The 19,914-nt window shown below is 38.0% G+C and overlaps 1 protein-coding gene and 1 pseudogene across 5 annotated transcripts in view; both read left to right on the top strand.

The window, feature by feature from the left end:
* The window catches only part of LOC116588466 (laminin subunit alpha-2), a 640,912-nt gene that overhangs the window by 481,577 nt on the left and 139,421 nt on the right, over positions 1 to 19,914 (top strand). For all 5 annotated transcript variants that reach the window (XM_032339558.1, XM_032339559.1, XM_032339557.1 and 2 more), the window contains one exon: positions 15,526 to 15,637. In XM_032339558.1, coding sequence (XP_032195449.1) covers positions 15,526 to 15,637 — 112 coding nt within the window. The remainder of the gene's footprint in view (positions 1 to 15,525; positions 15,638 to 19,914) is intronic.
* Positions 7,887 to 11,666, top strand: LOC116588467 (annotated as a pseudogene).

Here is a 19,914-nt window from a genome sequence, read left to right as displayed (position 1 = left end):
GAAATGCAACTGATTTCTGTGCGTTGATTTTATATACTGACACTTTACTGAATTCCTGTATGAGTTCTAGCAGTTTTGGAGTGAAGTTTTTTGAGTTTTCCACATAAAGTATCATATCATCTACAAAGAGTAATAGTTTGACTTCTTCTTTGTCGATTCAAATGCCTTTTATTTCTTTTGTTGTCTGATTGCTGAGGCTAGGACTTCTAGTATCATTTTGAATAGCACTGATAATAGTGGACATCCCTGCTGTGTGTGTTCCTGACCTTAGGGGAATAGCTTTCAGTTTTTCCCCCTTGATAATAATATTCGCTGTGGGTTTTTCATAGATGGCTTTGATAATATTGAGGTATGTACCCTCTATCCCTACACTTTGAAGAGTTTTGGTCAAGAAATTGTGCTGTACTTTGTCAAGTGCTTTTTCAGCATCTATTGAGAGTATCATATGGTTCTTGTTCTTTCTTTTACTAATGTATTCTATCACATTCATTGATTTGCAGATGTTGAACCAACCTTGCAGCCTTCCTTGCAGGAATAAAGCATTCCTTGCAGGAATAAATCTTACTTGGTCATGGTGAATAATCCTTTTTATGTACTGTTGGGTCCTATTGGCTAGGATTTGGGTGAGAATTTTCACATCCATGTTCATCAAGGATATTGATCTGTAATTCTCCTTTTTTGGTGGGGTCTTTGTCAGATTTTGGGATCAAGGTAATGCTGGTCTCAAAAAATGGGTTTGGAAGTTTTCCTTCCATTTCTATTTTTTTGGAACAGTTTCAGGAGAATAGGCATTAATTCTTCTTTAAAAGTTTGATAGAATTCCCCTGGGAAGTCATCTGGCCCTGGGCTCTTGTTTGTTGGGAGATTTTTGATGACTGCTTCAATCTCCTTACTCGTTATGGCTCTGTTCAGGTTATCTATTTCTTCCTGGTTCAGTTGTCATAGTTTATATTCCTCTAGGAATGCATCCATTTCTTCCAGATTGTCAAATTTGCTGGCATATAGTTGCTCATAATGTGTTCTTATAATTGTTTGTATTTCTCTGGTTTTGGTTGTCGTCTCTCCTCTTTCATTTATGATTTTATTTATTTGGGTCCTTTCTCTTTTCTTTTTGATAAGTCTGGCCAGGGGCTTATCAATCTTATCAATTCTTTCAAAGAACCAGCTCCTAGTTTTGTTAATTTGTTCTATTATTCTTTTGGTTTCTATTTCATTGATTTCTGCTCTGATCTTTATGATTTCTCTTCTCCTGCTGGGTTTAGGCTTTCTTTGCTGTTCTTTCTCTAGCTCCTTTAGGTGTAGGGTTAAGTTGTGTACTTGAGATCTTTCTTGTTTCTTGAGAAATGCTTTCATCACTATATACTTTCCTCTGAGGACTGCCTTTGCTGTGTCCCAAAGATTTTGAACAATTGTGTTTTCATTTTCACTTTTTCCATGAATTTTTTCAATTCTTCTTTAATTTCTTGGTTGACCCGTTATTCTTTAGTAGGATGCTTTTTAGCCTCCAAGTATTTGAATTCTTTCCAACTTTCCTCTTGTAATTGAGTTTTAGCTTCAGAGTATTGTAGTCTGAAAATACGCAAGGAATGATCCCAATCTTTTGGTACCTGTTGAGACCTGATTTATGACCCAGGGTGTGATCTATTCTGGAAAATATTCCATGTGCACTAGAGAAGAATGTGTATTCTGTTGCTTTGGGATGGAATATTCTGAATATATCTGTGACATCCATCTGGTACAGTGTGTCATTTAAAGCCTTTATTTCTTTGTTGATCTTTTGTTTGGATGACGTGTCCATTTCAATGAGGGGGTTAGAGTCCCCTACTATTACTTTATTATTGTCAATGTGTTTCTTTGATTTTATTATTAATTGGTTTATATAATTGGCTGCTCCCATGTTAGGGGCATAGATATTTAAAATTGTTAAATCTTCTTTTTGGACGGACCCTTTAATCGTGTTATAGGGTCCTTCCTCATCTCTTATTATAGTCTTTGGCTTAAAGTCTAATTGATCTGATATAAGGATTGCCACCCCAGCTTTCTTTTGATGTCGTTAGCATGATAAATTGTTTTCCACCCCCTCACTTTAAATCTGGAGGTGTCATTGCATCTAAAATGAATTTCTTGTAGATAGCGTATCAGTGGGTCTTGTTTTGTTTTGTTTTATCCGTTCTGATCCCATGTCTTCTGACTGGAGCATTTAGCCCATTTACATTTAGGGTAACTATTGAAAAGTACAAATTTAGTGCCATTGTATCCCATAAGGTGAATATTACTGTATATTGTCTCTTTTCCTTTCTGATCTACTACTTTTAGGCTCTCTCTTTGCTTAGAGGACCCCTTTCAATATTTCTTGTAGGGCTGGCTTGGTGTTTGCAAATTCTTTCAGTTTTTGTTTGTCCTGGAAGCTTTTTATCTCTCCTTCTATTTTCAATGACAGCCTAGCTGGATGTGTTCTTGGCTGAATATTTTTCTCATTTAATGCTTTGAATATATCATGCCAGTTCTTTCTGGCCTGCCAGGTCCCTATAGATAAGTCTGCTGCCAACCTAACATTTCTACCATTGTATTTATTTGTCTCGAGATGCTTTCAGGATTTTCTCTTTGTCACTACAACTTGTAAGTTTTACTATTAGATGACAGGGTGTGGACCTATTTTTATTGATTTTGAGGGCAATTCTCTGTGCTGCCTGGATTTTGATGTGTGTTCCTTTTACTGTATTAGGGAAATTCTCTTCTATAATTTGCTCCAATGTACCTTCGGCCCTTCTCTCCCTTTCTTCATCTGGGATCCCAATTATTCTAATATTGTTTCATCTTACGGTATCACTTACCTCTTGAATTCTTCCCTTGTGGTCCAGTAGTTGTTTGTCTCTCTTTTGCTCAGCTTCTTTATTCTCTGTCATTTGGTCTTCTATTTCACTAATTCTCTCTTCTGCCTCATTTATCCTAGCAGTAAGAGCCTCCATTTTTTATTGCACCTCATTAATAGCTTTTTAAATTTCAATTGGTTAGATTTTAGTTCTTTTATTTCTCCAGAAAGGGATTTTATTTCTCCAGAATGTGTTTCCCTAATATCTTCCAGGCTTTCTTTGAGCCCAGCTAACACCTTGATAATTGTCATTCTGAACTCTAGTTCTGATAGTACTAATGTCCGTATTGATTAGGTCCCTAGCCATCAGTACTGCCTCTTGTTGTTTTTTTGGTTGTTTGGGGTTTTTTTTTGGTGTTTGTTTGTTTGTTTTTGTGGTTAGTTTTTCTGCCTTGTCATTTTATCCAGATAAGATTATATGCACGGGAGAATAAAATACTAAAAGGCTGGCAAACACTCCAGAAAAATGTATGCTAACTAAATCAGAAGAGAACCAAAACTGGGGAGAGAAGAGAGAGGAAAAAAGAAATAAAAATTTAAAAATTTTTTAAAAAGCATATATATACTTATTAAATACACACACACACACACACACACACACACACACTGTATTAGGGAAATTCTATTCCCTAATATTATAGAGCCAGCCACTTGATTTTGGGTGTGTTCTGGTCTCTTAGAAGAAACTACCTCCCAAAATATTAAAGAAAGAAAAAAAAAAATATATATATATATATATATATATACACAAAAAAATAAGGGTAAACACAATGAAGGAATGGACTATGACTGTAAATATGAAAATTTCAAAAAAAAAAATTTTAAAGGAATGGATAAGATGGTTAGAAAAAGAAAAAAGAGAGAGAGAAGAGAATGTGACCCGGCTGGAGACTAGAACAAAGCCATGTGCTAGATTTAGGGTATATTTTGATCTATTAGAAGAAATTGTATACTAAAATTTTAAAGAAAATAAAATCTATATGTATACAAAAAATAAGGTTAACTATAATGAAGGGATAAAATACGGCTATAACAATGAAGACTTAGAAAGATTTTTTTTAAAAAGTTACTGTTAAGTTAAACTAGTTAAAAATATTATTAAAAGAGGAAAGAGGAAAATTTAAAAAAATGGAATGAGAAAAATTAAAATTAAAAAAATTAACTTTGCAAGACTAAAGGATCATGGGGAAAAAGTCATGAATTCTATGCATTGCTTTCCCTTAGCTCTGGAGTTCTGTTCTTGTTGATCGGTGAATTTGGTCTTGGCTGGGTGTTCTTGCTGATCTTCTGGGGGAGGGGACTGTTGCCACAGGTCTCAAATGTCTTTGCCCAAGGCGGAATGCACCACCCAGGCTAAAGCATCTGCTCGGGTTCACTCTTGCGAGCTTTTGTTCCCTGAATGCTTTCTGTAGACCTCTAGAGAACAGGAATGAAAATGGCAGCTTCCCAATCTCCAACCTGGAGGAGACCAGAGTTTGCAGCCCTACTTCTCATTGTGCCATCAGAGAAAAGCAGTCAATCCCTCCCATCTCCCTGGTCACCGGCTGCACTCCAAGCTCACTCAGCTTGTGACTGAGTATTTCTATTTCTGGCACACAGCCCTATTTGGAGTCTCCAAACCCAGCAGATTCCTGCCACAAGCTCCTGCACCACTCCTCTCAGAGAAGGAAGTAGGGGGTCTCTCTGATCTGCCACTTGCGGGGTCCCTGCTCAAAGAGCAGTTCTTTGACTGTACCTTGGATCTGGTTTAAGGTAACCCCAATCTGAGAGCTCCATCTCTGTAGTCAACTTCCCTGCTCTGATAGCAGGGAGTTCTGCCACAATCAGACACCCCCGATCCTTCTGCAACCCTGTGGGACCTGAGACCACACTCTCCCCACAAGGATTCCAACCCCACTTAGCCTTTGGAGCGATGTCCCTCAGAGGCGCAGATTTCTAAAAGTTCTGATTTTGTGCCCGGCTGCTCCACTGCATGCCGGGAGCCAGCCCCTCCCCCTCCCCATGGTCTATCTTCCCGTTATTTCTGATTGACTTCTCCACATGTTCTACCTTCCAGAAAGTCGTCAGTTTTCTGTTTGTAGGATTCCTGCTCTTCTTCTCTTCTATCTCCTGTTGAGTTTTCAGGTGTTCAGAATGGTTTGATAACTATCTAACTGAACTCCTGGGACCTGATGTCATTTCAGTCTGCTACTCCTCTGCCATGTTGCCTCCTTCCACATAAAACTTTTTTTCACAAAGTGTTATGAATAGTTGTGAAAGCACTCTCTTATTGGGGAAATCATCTTTTAAAATAGCTTAGAATATGCTGATCCTTGAAGAGCTTTATGACTTCTGAATAATTAAAATGTTATGTTTTGGTAGTTGAATAGACTGATCCTTGGTCCAGCTGATGGTAGAATGCAGGGAGACCATCCAGTCTTTTTGATGCTTTTTCTTTTCTTCTTTGTTTGTTAACTAGTTGCTTTATGAATAATGCATTCGTTAGATTTGTTAAAGCATTTGGTGAGTCTCATCCTACATAGCTGGTGTAGGAGCTTGCCCTTTCTCCTCCAAGTGCTTTTATATTTTATGCTCATTTTTTTTCCTAGAGCAGTCTAGTTCTCTAATACTATGATAAAGAGAATCACATTCCTCCCTGAACTAACACTTAACATGCATTTTGTATAATTTATAGTGCAAATATTACATAGGCAAAATATTACATAATCATATATCTCTTTCAGTGTATTTTGATTTATTGCCATCTGATTTCCCTCTTGAAATGTAAGTTTCTTGAATATAGGAATTAAATTCAGCATATTTGAACTGTCCTACAATGTGGGTAACTACTGAGATGCTTTTTGATGCCAACTCCACATACCTCCATAGCTACTGTTCTTAGTTCTCTCTTCTGTTTCACAGCCAAAGTTTTTGAAAGCCTTGGAGACAGTTCTGCATTCACTTCTCACTCCACTGCAATTTAAATTTTCTCTCCAAGCTTGCTACTAAAGCTATTTCTAGATGATAACCAATGACAAGTTGGTCATTAAATCCAATGAAAACTTTAATTTACTTGAACCCACTTTAGCAGTTGTCATTTTTGACCCTTCCTTCCTTCTTGACCTATTCTTCTCTAGTTTACTCTTAATTCTCTGTCCTTTTATTCTCGGGCTCTTACTCTGCCCATCCCTTAAGAGTTGGTTTTCTTGGGGTGCAGTCATCAATCTGCATCTTTTCTCACTTGTAAATTCTTTCTTTGGGCTTTAATTGCCCTGTATATGCTGATTATTCAAAAATCTATATTTTCTTTTTTAAATATTTTCTTTATTTATTTGACACAGAGAGAGATCGTAAGTAGGCAGAGAGGCAGGCAGAGATGAGGGAAAGCAGGTTCCCTGCTGAACAGGGAGCCCGAATGTGGGGCTCGATCCCAGTACCCTGAAACCATGACCTGAGCTGAAAGCAGAGGCTTAACCCACTGATATACCCAGGTGCCCCCCAAATCTATATTTTCAAGACAGACGTTATTCTGCTTCAGTCCCAAAACCTAGCTGCTGATTGGACATCTCAAATTAAACTCATCATCTTCCTCTTAAAACCCATTCTTTCTCCTGTTTAGAGCATCTCAGTAATTTGTCCTCCAATATGTAGTCAATTTCCGCCCCCCCAAAATTATTAAGTTACCCTTTACTCTACCTTCATTTTCAACTGAATCCAGTTCAGTTTCCTTGTATGATCTCTCTTTATAAGCCATCTCCAACTCCAACCAATTATTAATCATATGACAGAGTAAACTCTCCAAATCATGGATCTCATCATGTCACTCTCCTTTAGATTCTACAACAGCTCTCCATTTTGTTTAGCATGACATATGATGCTCTTCCATTGTGATCTGATTCTTGCCTAACTGCCCAGCCCCATCTTTCTGGTTATCTGGACCCTGATGCATTTAACATATAAGCCAGAAAGCTAGAAATTTTTCTTGGTCCTTTATCTTCCTCATGGGCCTCCCACTTATTCAACCCATTACCAAATGCAGAGGATTGTTCTTCTTGTACAGATCTCCTCTCCACTACCCAACTCTCATTCCAGCTCCATAATCTTTAGTTTGAAATGGCCACAGTGGCTTTCTAGCTACTACTTCTGCTTTTACTCTTGTTTTCCTTCCACTCTGTTCTCTACAGTGTAGCCAGAATATACTTTTGCTATTCCAGATTGGAAGATGTCACCTGAGTGCTTAAACTCATCCTCCCAACTTTTCATTGCTCTTAGGTTAAAGCCTCAAATCTTCTTGCTGGCTGCGTCTCCTACCTGTGCTTCTGGCCATCTGCATTCCAGCCATACTGCCCTTCAGTTACCTCATCCCACCACAGCCTTTCCACATGTTTTTTTAGCCTTTGAAGTAAATCACCTTCTCCTGTATCTTGTTAACTTCTATTCATTCCAGTTCACCTTTCAAACCTCAGCTTATGGAACCCTGCCCTCTGAGAGACATTTTAGGTGTCTTATACTACTGTCTCATACTACTGTACTTTTTCTTCAGTTTGTAATTATAAATTTATTTTCATGATCACTCAACAAATACTTCTCTACTCTATCAGACTATAGGCTTGAAAAGCGCAGGAGGTATGTCCTTTAATTTTTTTTTCTCACCACAGTATCACCGATGTCATGCACACAGTAGTTCAGTAATTTGTTTAATTAATTAACTGTGAATAATTTAATAGCATTTGAACAACTAGATGACAAGTAGAAAAACTCAAAATAAGCACTGATTTTTTTAATGTCTCAAAAAATACACTAAAATCAGTCATGTATTTATAATTATATTCAGTTGGATGTTTTACTTCTTTGATAATCATCTCCTAAATGTTTATCCATAAGGTAAGAATAATATGTAATAAACTGAACTATATAAAATATCGAATTCAGCTTTATTTGCATTGTCTTTTACTGCCTATTTAAAATCAAATTTAAATCAAATTATTTTGGAAATGATGAACTACTTTTTAAATGACTTAAGTGCCAACAATATTGTATGTTTACCTTATTTATAGTGTTAAGAAGTTTAAGTTGTCAGCAATGTTTTTTATTTCTGCTATTATATTTTAAAAGAGAGATAAAGAGAATATCAAGCACATCACACTTGTTCAGTTTGGAACTCTTAAAACTAACACCTGAACTATTTAGGGAGAAATTGTATAGAAGTCACTTATTACCATTCCAGAGAGCCACCTGGCTTCTCCCTATCGCTTTCTTTGTGTATTGCCTAATAGCTTGCCCGAGGAGTACTTCACTGACACTTAGATATACAAAACTGGTAGTTTTTGAAGACGACCCTTGAAAATATCATATAAATGATTAGATCTGAACTTTAATTTTAGCAGGAAGCCATATAAGTCTGCAAATGCAAAAGCGAATGGCATCTAAGCAATGTTGTCTATTCACTAGTTAGTTTTGCCCCATTAAATTCTAGTTTTAACATAAAGAAAGTAGAAAATGAAAGACACTAGTAATATCCAACCAAGAAAATTATGTGCAGATTTCAAGAGGCACAGTGAGAACTGCTTGAGCTAAAGCAAGAAAGTAACAGCTACATTGTTCAGAAGTAAATTAATGCATGCCTAATGGTAATGCATGCTGTCTAATATAAATACTCCAAAAAAAAAAAAGGAAAAATAAAAATAGAAGGAAAAAATACCTAGCTTAGTGAACTTGAATTTAAAAAAAGATAATCAAAGGTAAAAGAGATACACAAGGTACTGCTTAAGGCGTCAGTTAGAAAGAAACACTGGAAAGATTGTAGAACTGAGGTAAGAGGATTTAAAAATAAGAAAATCAAAGATAGAGAATGAATGGAAGATTGTACAACATAGTAGGATAAATGAGAAGACATTTGTCAAATATTCAAAGGACAAGATAATAGTGAACAGGAGGGAATATGATTAAGGCATAGAATGGCAATTTAATAAGATGCAAGGAGAGCCAAACTGAATCAGACAGAGAGCTCCTCTCGTGTAGTAGTTAGCATTCATCTGTAACATTATCAATAGCCTGTCCTGGGTGAAACTGATTGTCATGAATTTCACCATGATACTGCTATCTATCACCACTCTGCATAGGTGATCGTGCATTTGTCATAGGCTTCCTTTATGGAGTCTCTCATGGGTGGTTTTGACAAGGGTGACTCTTCAATTTAATTACTGTGTAATAAGACATGACTTTTAAAAATGTCTGTATATGATGTTCTGCCATGGATTTTTAAATATGTTAATTTACTAAAGCCTTAAGGTGATACACTTCAAGTACTACCTGAGCTCAAGCAGCGTCCCTCCTCCCATCCAGAAGGCTCACCTTCTTCATGTATTTTCCTCGTCTTCCCAGATATTAGCATAATATAAGTTAGTGCTTGAAATGGACAAAATATAAAGCTGAGAGAAAATTTGTGTTTTGCCCCCAATTCCCTGTCTGTATGAGTTCAGAGGAGGCACTTACCCTCTCCATAACTACTCTTTCATCAGTATAATAATAGGGATTATGCCCTCTGTGTATCATTAAAGGCAGGAAGAGTAAATGAGACACAAGAGAATATTACAAGCCCTTCTGAACACACATATCAATCCAGGGTGTGGTTGAGCCTGACATTATCACTCACCTTTTAGAGAGCTAATACCATGAGTCAATGCCTTTTTTTTTTGCCAGGAACCTCACATTTCCTCTGCTTCTGGAGCACCGCCGAGAAGGGCGGCTCTTCTTATCTCTGCAGGGGAAGGCTACCTTCTCCCCCAGTAAGCACTGTGCTGGCCCTAAAGAGTTCTGCCTCATCCCAACCCCAACCCTGCCTGCACCCACATGCTCTTTGGTGTGTAACTGCAGGTTAGTCTTTAATGACCATGAGGCCAGTGACAAGAAAGAAGTGTAGTTGGGACTGAGGGTCTGGTGCCTGGCTGTCCTCCTAAACAAGCTTCCCATTAGGCTCTGAAAAGCACCCAGAAACTGCCCAGCTATCCACATTCAACTGGCAAACCTAGCACCTGGCAGAAGGCCAGTTTGCATGGTATTGGGAAGGCATAGAGATTTTTTTGTTTATTTGTTTCCTCCAACAGATGTTGGAACTTCAAAGGGATTTGTAGATAATTCAATATACCAGCGAATCACTCAATATCTACTTTGCCTGGCACTCTGAGGAATGAATGAATAAATAAATAAATAAGACCTAGCCTCAGCCCCAAGGACAGAGATAGGTAGACATGGAAAAACACCAAATAAAGTAATTACTCAACATCATCATGAATGGTGGTAATGATCGTTGTTTTTAAAAATCTAAGAAAGGGTCCTACCCAGTGGCTAGCAGACCCAGTGCGGAGCTGCCTGGTTGCACCAAGCAGGTTACCCTTCAGACCGTCCAGCAACAGGATTGACATTGACCCCAGGGGGACAATGAAGTCACCAAAGAGAAGGTTGAGTCTGAAAAGGGAGAAAGATGTCTTTCCTATAGATGTCTTTCCTATAGTAGGCCAAAAATTAATTTATTCTGGCAAAGTCCTCCATGATGATACTGGTCTAAAAGTATATCAAATTGATGAAGAATCCTGGAGGTGCTTATGGTGCCAACACCTAAAGCTGTCACAGCACAGTACCAGCTACAGCCCAGCCATCACATCCTGCCATGGCACCACTGTTAGCTCCTCCCTGGTGTGGGCTGTTGCTTGGGGCCCCACCCATGCCCCTGCTTCAGCTCCTTCTCCCACACCTGCACCTCTCGGAACAGTGAAACAAGAAAACCCTACAGAAAAACCAGCAGAAGCACCAGTGGCTATAAGCCCACCATCAACAGAGGGTACATCAGGAGAGTCTTCTTGGCCAAACTGTTTGAAGACGCAACAGGTGTGTGTGTGTCACAGGGCAGTCTTGTGAGAACATGGTAACCAAGATCATATCCATGGGTCATGAAAGCCAGCAAATGATTGCTGCTCTGAGAGTCTGTTCTAACTACCCTGACAGAGTAGTGGAGCCTCTTTCTATGGGAATCCTGGAGATAGAGAAAGTCAGACTGTGGTTGATTCCCTCCTCAGCAGCTAGCACGAGGACTGGCTCCCCAGTCTTCAGTGGCTGCAGCTGCAGTGACCCTACAACAAGTTCTGGAGAAGACCATTTGAATTCCTATGGATCAGCCTCAGTTTCAACAGATGAGACAAATGACTCAAAAGAATCCTTCCCTGCCTCTAGCATTGCGGCAAGAGGCCAAGAACATTCTCAACTCCTGCAACAGATTAGTCAAACCCAGGAACATTTGATTCTGGTGTTAAATGGACCAGGTTAAGAAGTAGGTGGGTCAAGGAACTGGGGGAGTCCAGATGGGAGGCGACAGTGGTCGAGTTGCAGTAGGTGGAAGTGAGTCTGTGAGCTACACTCAATGAGCACCTCCAGACTAAGAAGCCACAGAAAGATTAAAGGCACTCAGATTTCCTGAAGGACTTGTGCTATGAACATAATTTGCTTCTGAGAAGAATGAGAACTTGGCTGTCAATTTTCTTCTACACCAAAACGTTGATGAAGCTGGAAAAGGACTTTTTTTTCTCTGATGTTTCACAGCAGGTCACCACACTGCATTTACTGGTTGTCTCTGATGACTTGGGCTCCTGTGCATGATAGCTGGTATAAGGTAGGAGATGGGTGAGGGTGGGGGTACAAGGCAGGGGTAAATACGTACACATCTGCTGCAGTTAGCAGATGCCACAGATCTGTGCAGTGTATAAAATTCATACAAATCAAAGTCAGATTTTGCAGGTCTCTATTTCTTCTATAAAATGTTTGGAAACTTTTCCTGGGTTTCAAATTTTTTTTTTTTTTTTTTTTTTTTTTAGTGTATCGAATCCAAAAATTAAGTATAATGCCCTGCTTCCCATTTCTTTGACTAAACATTGATTTCAGAATGTTATGTTGGGTGCCAGGGTTGCTCACTAAGTGTCAGACTCTAGGTCTCAGCTGAGATCATGATCTTGTGGGTCGTGAGATCAAGCTCTGCATCTGGCTCTCCAATGGGCAGGGAGTCTGCTTGAGGTTCTCTTCCCTGCTCATGTTCTCTCTCTCTCTCTCTCAAATAAATCTTTAAAAAAAAAAAAATTGGTACCTAGAATCTACAATCTCTATTTTGGAGCAACGCTGGATAATAGCTTTGTGAAGTTAAAAAAAACTATTGGAGCTACTATAAACAGAAATGCCAAATTATTGATAGTTCCTGCTGCTTCAAATATGTATAAAATTAATATGTAAGAAAGCCTATTCTTTCAAGTTAAATGCCTGGGGGGCGGGGAAGGGGAACATCTTAAAATGAAAATACTGCTATTTGATCATTGAATTTGAGACCCTTCTAACATGATTGGAGGAACTGCAAAAATAGAGATATCTTCCTGTTTACATTTTTGTTTTGTTTTTTATTTTGTTTTGAGGGAAAAAATTGGTAGGTGTTTAATTACTGTTTGCTTCATTGTTGTGATGCAGTGAAAGTTTTAAAATCATTGCGTGTTTGCTTTGGAAGTATCCCTTTGTGAGATTTAGCACTTTGGGGCCAACAGAGAAATGCGGCATTCGCTCTCCTTCCCTTGGGTTTCTGATGTTTGTAAGTATTTTTCCTCATTAGATAAGAATGTATGACCATTGATGTCATCAGGATGATACTACTTTCAAAAAGAGAAGGAAGGCAGAAGTATAATACAGAATCTTTTATTGCATTGGAAAGACTGGTGAAGTCTTTGGAAGAATTGGAAGATGCAGCTAGGAAAGTTCTTTGAAAGATATATAATCACGATATCTCATGGCATATTAAAAGAAAAATTTTAATAGGAAAGAAAGAAAGGGGAAAAATATAATAAAGCATAAGCCAAAATAATCAAGGATGGCTTCACTGAGAAGGTTGAGTTGGAACTGACTCTTGAAGGCTGGATTAATTTTGGTTAATTGGAGAGGAGTTAAGGAACAACATTATAAACAGGGAATATTCATAGAAAGGCAGGCAATAGGAATGGTAATAAGGAACACCTGGTTGGCTCAGTTGGTTAAGTGTCTCCTTTCAGCTCAGGTTAGGATCCCAGGATCCTGGGATTCTGTCCCACATCAGGCTCCTTGCTCACCGGGGAGCCAGCTTCTCCTCTACCTGCTGCTCTCCCTGTTTATACTCTCTCACTCTCTTTCTCTGGCAGATAAATAAATAAAATCTTAAAAAAAGAGAGAGAATGGTAATAAGATTAGCAAGATTCATTAGGTAATTGCTTAATCACTTATTGAACATTCATTGAATATTTTCTCTCAGGCATCACACTAGGACACTAGGAGCTGGATATAAAGTGATGAGCAAAACAGATGAAGTTCCTGCTCTCCTACAGATTACCCTTTAGTGAGGGAGGTAACCAATAAATAAGGGAGTCCTAAGTAATTCTAAAATGCATGGCACTATGACGAAAATGTTCTTTGGAAAGTCTGGAATCCTGGCTAGGCCCTAGAAATGACCACAGCTAGAAGGGACACTGAAGCTGAAAGATGACAGAAGACAAGGAACCAGCCATTGAAAGGACAGAGGGGAAGTTGATTCCAGGTAAAGACAGCAGGATCCCAGCCTAAGAAAGGAAGAGTTTAGCATATTTTTACATACTAAACAGAAGCCGGGGTGGTTGATTGCATAGTGTCTTCATGATAACTTTTCTAACTTATTTCTTACCATGGATCATTTAGAATTCTTGACATCTTACTATTGCAGTGTTCCTATAATCAGTACCAAGTTTATTAATGATGACTCTTATATATTGTTGTATAAATTCATTAAGGAAGAAGAATTAAAGGCATGACCAGTTCATGATCATTCAGAATTTAAAAGAGGCAGTGCCTCAATATACATTTATTTTAAAAAATTAAATGCTTTTGGCTATGCATCAGAATTTGTAGCCTTTCTCATGTGAATATGTAAGTTATGATCTTTTAGTAGTATAAGATATTGATAAAGCAAGGAATACATTTTAAGTTAAATTATAATGCACACCATGTGTGGCAATACAGTACTGGTAATACATTAATAATTTAAGATAATAAAAGTGACCATAATGTAGATCAAATCCCTTAGTATAGTCTGTGATATGTGAAAATAAGAGTGATCTTGTATAGTCAATTCAGTCTAGATAAACATCTATAATAGCTTAGAAGGCCAATATCTTAAGCAGCTGACTTTAGTAATTTTCAAATAACATTTTAAAATGTATATGCATGTGAAATGTATATATAAAAAGTTACTTGACCAATTGGTTAGCACCCTCCAAATAATTTCGGATATTTACTGCAGACTGTTAAGAGAGATTTTTAAAACTTCCCATGGATCTTACCCTTTCATCTTTTTATTTGTGATGGTAACACTCACAGGTTGAGAAACTAGTTGATGGTTGGCCTTTATAGTCTACCTTTCATGTAAAATCTTGAAAGTGGTCAGGAACTAAACCTCTTACTGCCCCCTGGGAAATCACAAAAGGCAGTATAATTTCTATAGCATCTCTTACGATGTTCTGTGTTGGCCAGACATTTAGTTCTATTTTAATTTCTATCTAAAATCCACTTATGTGTAAGAAAAAATTTAGAATCTCTGGGCATGTCTAGAAGGCAAACACTCTGTACGGGATTATAGAGAATTAATGCTCTGCCAATTTGGACCTTTCTCAAATTATTTTAAGGCAGTTTGTAATTCTTTGATCCATTATCTATAGTTAGATTATCTCTATCTTTTTAGTAAAAAAAAAAAAAAAAGAAGTCCTATTAGCATATGCACATGCATCGAGAGAGAAACTGTATACCTACTTCAAGGTGCTCTAAACCTTGTATCTTTTAAGAAACTGAATGTTACACATGCCCCTTTTATTTAACTAAATATAGCATATCTTAACTATAAACACGTTAAATGGATTCCTTTGTGTTATGTGGCATCTTCAATGTGAAGGAAGGTGCAAATGCGTGGGTACATTCTTCAGGAGGTGAAGCTATTTGTGGAGTTGTTTCACTTTGTTGACCATGATGTGTGGTACTGTGATTAACAGCCGTCTTTTCCGGTGATGATGTATGGGAAGAGTTAGCCTTTATTCTTCTTTAATGTTTTCCTGGCATCTTTAGAGTGTTATAAAATAAGCATTTACTACTTAGTAGCTAAGCATTTCTCCTCTTTGTTTCTTTAATTAACGTATTGATCTAGACTGCATCTATAGGATCAAGCTTATTGAGACAGACTGCCTGGGCCTCCTCCAGAGATCATTGCTATGCTCCACACTTTTTCAGTAAATAAAATATGGACAAAACTGCAACATGTGGAGGCTAAAAAATCCGTTAAAGACTTTTGGCAACTCTACCTCAAAGATACTTCAAAAATAATTGTGTTTTATCGCTTCTTCTGTGTCATTGCATAGAGCAAGGGTTCTAAAAAGACCCAGTACAGCTCTCTGATTTCCATTTAATGGAAGAAGTAATAAAGTTTAATTGTATACTTGAGCACGGGGTGTCATTTCCAGTATATCTGATCAATAATTCATCGATTGCCTTTGGCTCAGAGTTATATTTGAAGGAAAATGTAGCTAGTGGGAGCTTATCTCACTGTAGCTTCATCATCTCAATTAATTATGCTTTTCCTGAATTTGGATCATTAGGCTACCAAAGTGACAGCAGATGGCGAGCAAACTGGACAGGATGCTGAGAGGACCAACAAGCGAGCAGACTCCTTAGGAGAATTCATTAAGGAGCTTGCCCAGGATGCAGAAGGTATTAGAATCCTTTAATTTAATCATTATGTCTCCCACCAGAAAAATGAAAAAGGGATTACACAGGACTGGAATTTCTCTAGTAAGAAATGCCATTTCTCAATCTGAGGGTAGGGTCAGGTTTTGAAAAATACTTTGGTTGGGATCGTCAAGGTCATGATCTGCGGAGCATCTACAATCTACAGTGTTAAATAAGGGACAACAGGTAGTGAGTTAGACATTATGAGCCAGGGTCTTGGTGAATTGAATGCAGTCCCTTGGGAATGCCTTAATTTTTGAGCAATGGCTATTATGAATAGATAATCAAAAACTTATGCTTTGCTGTTGTTTGTATTCAAAACTACTAGAAAGATTAATTTTTTAAAAAGCTATTTTTATCATTTTACTCAGTATATTAAAGCAGCACTTTAGTTTCTCAAAATGGCTTTTAAAATACTTGGTTTCAATGAAAATCTGTTGCTTAGAGTCTGGACTTGTTATATTACCAGAAGCTTCACTGCATTTAGTCCATAATTCTAAAGGAATTAGTGCTTGGCATCTACCGATATGATGGAGGATCAAAGTAGAAGCCATTTGGGGGCTAAACCCCAGATTAAGAACTATTTAAAGAAGATATTTTTAAAAAGACTCTAAATCATAAGTTTCTATTATTAAACAGTAAACAAACATGCAGGTTTAAAAAGTAGGAAAAATGCTTTGGGCTTTTTCTTTTAAAAATATTTTGATTACTCTATAGTGTTACGTGTTTTAGATATTTTGCTTGGAAATATAACCAAATAAATCAGGATGTGAGATAACCTCCAAGGCAGATCCTGACAGGTAATTCTTAGGGATCACTAGCCAGGAAGAGAGAGAAACTCCCAAAGATGCCCCACTGCAGGAAGCAACAGAGTTTTAGTCTGAGGCGAAACATATCAGGATCTGAAACAGAAGTTACACCTACTACAAAATTCTTAATTAACTCATTATGGTTTATCCTCTGCTATATGGAGTTTTTTGTGCTTTCCCCAGTTTTATTTCCCATTAATGTGACTTGAAATGCTCTCCACACAGCCCTCACAGAAAAAATCCCATTGCGGGTAAAACAATTTCTGCCTGGATCTGTGAAGGCAGTGGTCAAAACCCAAGTAATTTTCCTTTTCCTTCTACCTCAATCTCAAGCACTCAATACTTATAGCCTCAGTACTTATAGCCAATCCTGGAAACTTATTTTGAAATTATTTCAATCAAATATCCATGCTTGGGGGAGGAGTCAAGATGGCGAAGAAGTAGCAGGCTGAGATGACATCAGGTAGCCGGAGATCAACTAGATAGCTTATCAATCCATTGTGAACATCTACAAATCCAACAGGAGACTGAAGAGCAGAACAGCAACAATTCTAGAAACAGAAAATCGACCACTTTCTGAAAGGTAGGACCAGCAGAGAAGTGAATCTAAAGCAACGTAAGATAGATCGCAGGGGGAGGGGCCAGCTCCCGGCAAGTGGCGGAGCAATGGAGCACAAAATCAGGACTTTTAAAAGTCTGCTCCATTGAGGGACATCACTCCAGAGGCTAAATTGGGGTGAAGCCCATGCGGGGTCAGCATGGCCCCACGTCCCACGGGATCACAGAAGGATTGGGGGTGTCTGAGTGTCACAGAGCTTGCAAGTATTAGATCAGGAAAGCAGCTGCAGAGACAGAGCTGAGGAGTGAGCTCTCAACTCGGGGTTACCTTGAACTGGTCACAGGCTGGGTGAGCTTGGAGCATGGCCAGAGGCCAGGTACACGGGAGTGATTGAGTGCTTGTCTCTGAGAGCACACTGAAGAGTAGGACCCCAAGCTCTCGGCTCTTCTGGGCCAGAGATTGGGAGGCTGCCATTTTCATTCCTGTCCTCTGGACGCTACGGAAAGCGTTCAGGGAAGAAAAACAACTGGAAGCAAACCCGAGCAGATAAGTTAGCCAGGCCCCTGGTAAGGGCGGTGCAATTCCGCCTGGGGCAAAGACACTTGAGAATCACTACAACAGGCCCCTCCCCCAGAAGATCAACAAGAAATTCAGCCAAGACCAAGTTCAAGTACCAAGGAGAACAGCAGAATCCCAGAGGAGGAGAAAGCAAAGCATGGAGTTCATGGCTTTCTCCCCATGATTCCTTAGTCTTGCAGTTAATTTAATTTTTTTAATTTAATTTTTTTTTCTTCTTCTAATTTTTTTTTAACTTTTACCCTTTCCTCTTTTAACATTTTTTAGCTAGATTATCTTAACAATACCTTTCATTAAAAAAAAAAATAATCTTTTTTGAACCTTCATTATTATAGTCATATTTTATCCTTTATTGTATCTAACTTTATTTTTGTATACACATAGGGTTTTTTCTTCTAAAAAAATTTGGGGTACAACTTCTAATAGATCAAAATCTGCCCTAAATCTAGCTCCGGGCTTATTCTAGTTTCCAGCCTGAGCAAAATCTCTCCACTTTCTTTTTCTTTATTCTCCCAACCAACTTACTTTAACAACTCCTTTTTTTTTAGAAATTAAAAAAAATTTTTTTTCATCTTTATAGGCATATTCCGTCCCTTCATTGTGTTTACCCTCATATATATTTTTCATTCATTAAAATTTTGGGAGGTAGTTTCTTCTAAGAGACCAAAATACTCCCAAAATTAAATGGGTGACCCTGTTCTAGTCACCAATCTAATAAATACATATTTTTTCTTTTTTATATTTTTTTAAATTTGCTTTTTTTTTTTTAAATTTTTTTTTCTGAACTTCTTTTTATCCCCTTTGTCCTCCCCATGATTTGGGGTCTCTCCTGATTTGGCTAAAGCACATTTTCCTAGGGACTTTACCACCATTTTAGTATTTTACTGGCTCCTTCATATAGTCTTATCTGGACAAAATGACAAGGCAGAAAAACTCACCACAAAAAAAAAGAACAAGAGGCAGTACCGAAGGCTAGGGACCTAATCAATACAGACATTGGTAATATGTCACATCTAGAGTTCAGAATGATGATTCTCAAGGTTCTAGCCAGGCTCAAAAAAGGCATGGAAGATATTAGAGAAACCCTCTTGGGAGATATAAAAGCCCTTTCTGGAGAAATAAAAGAACTAAGATCTAAACAAGTTGAAATAAAAAAAGCTATTAATGAGGTGCAATAAAAAGTGGAGGCTCTTACTGCTAGAATAAATGAGGCAGAAGAAAGAATTAGCGATATAGAAGACCAAATGACAGAGAATAAAGAAGCTGAGCAAAAGAGGGACAAACAGCTACTGGATCACTAGGGGAGAATTCGAGAGATAAGTGACACCATAAGACGAAACAACATTAGAATAATTGGGATTCCAGAAGAAGAAGAGAGGGGAGCAGAAGGCATATTGGAGAGAATTTCCCTAATATGGCAAAGGGAACAAGCATCAAAATCCAGAAGGTGCAGAGAACCCCCCTCAAAATCAATAAGAATAGGTCCACACCGCATCAACTAACAGTAAAATTTACAAGTCTTAGTGACAAAGAGAAAATCCTGAAAGCAGCCCAGGAAAAGAAGTCTGTAACATACAATGGTAAAAATATTAGATTGGCAGCTGACTTATCCACAGAGACCTGGCAGGTCAGAAAGAGCTGGCATGATATTTTCAGAGCACTAAACGAGAAAAACATGCAGCCAAGAATACTATATCCAGCAAGGCTATCATTGAAAACAGAAGGAGAGATAAAAAGCTTCCAAGACAAACAAAAACTGAAAGAATTTGCAAACACCAAACCAGCTCTACAGGAAATATAGAAAGGGGTCCTCTAAGCAAAAAGAGACCCTAAAAGCAGTATATCAGAAAGGAACAGACAATATACAGTAACAGTCACCTTACAGGCAATACAATGGAACTAAACTCATATCTCTCAATAGTTACCCTGAATATTAACGGGCTAAATGCCCCAATCAAAACACACAGGGTATCAAAATGGATAAAAAAACAAAACCCATGAATATGCTGCCTACAAGAAACTCATTTTAGACCCGAAGACACCTCCAGATTTTAAATGAGGGGGTGGAAAATAATTTACCACGCTAATGGACATCAGAAGAAGGCTGGGGTGGTAATCCTTATATCAGATCAATTAGACTTAAAGCCAAAGACTATAATAAGAGATTAGGAAGGACACTATATCATACTCAAAGGATCTGTCCAACAAGAAGATCTAACAATTTTAAATATTTATGCCCCTAACGTGGGAGCAGCCAACTATATAAACCAATTAATAACAAAATCAAAGAAACACATCAACAATAATACAATAAT

Source organism: Mustela erminea, chromosome 4 (assembly GCF_009829155.1).
Source record: "Mustela erminea isolate mMusErm1 chromosome 4, mMusErm1.Pri, whole genome shotgun sequence".
NCBI lineage: Eukaryota > Metazoa > Chordata > Mammalia > Carnivora > Mustelidae > Mustela > Mustela erminea.
The sequence above is the reverse complement of the archived record's forward strand: the minus strand, read 5'-3'. Positions and strand labels throughout refer to the sequence as shown.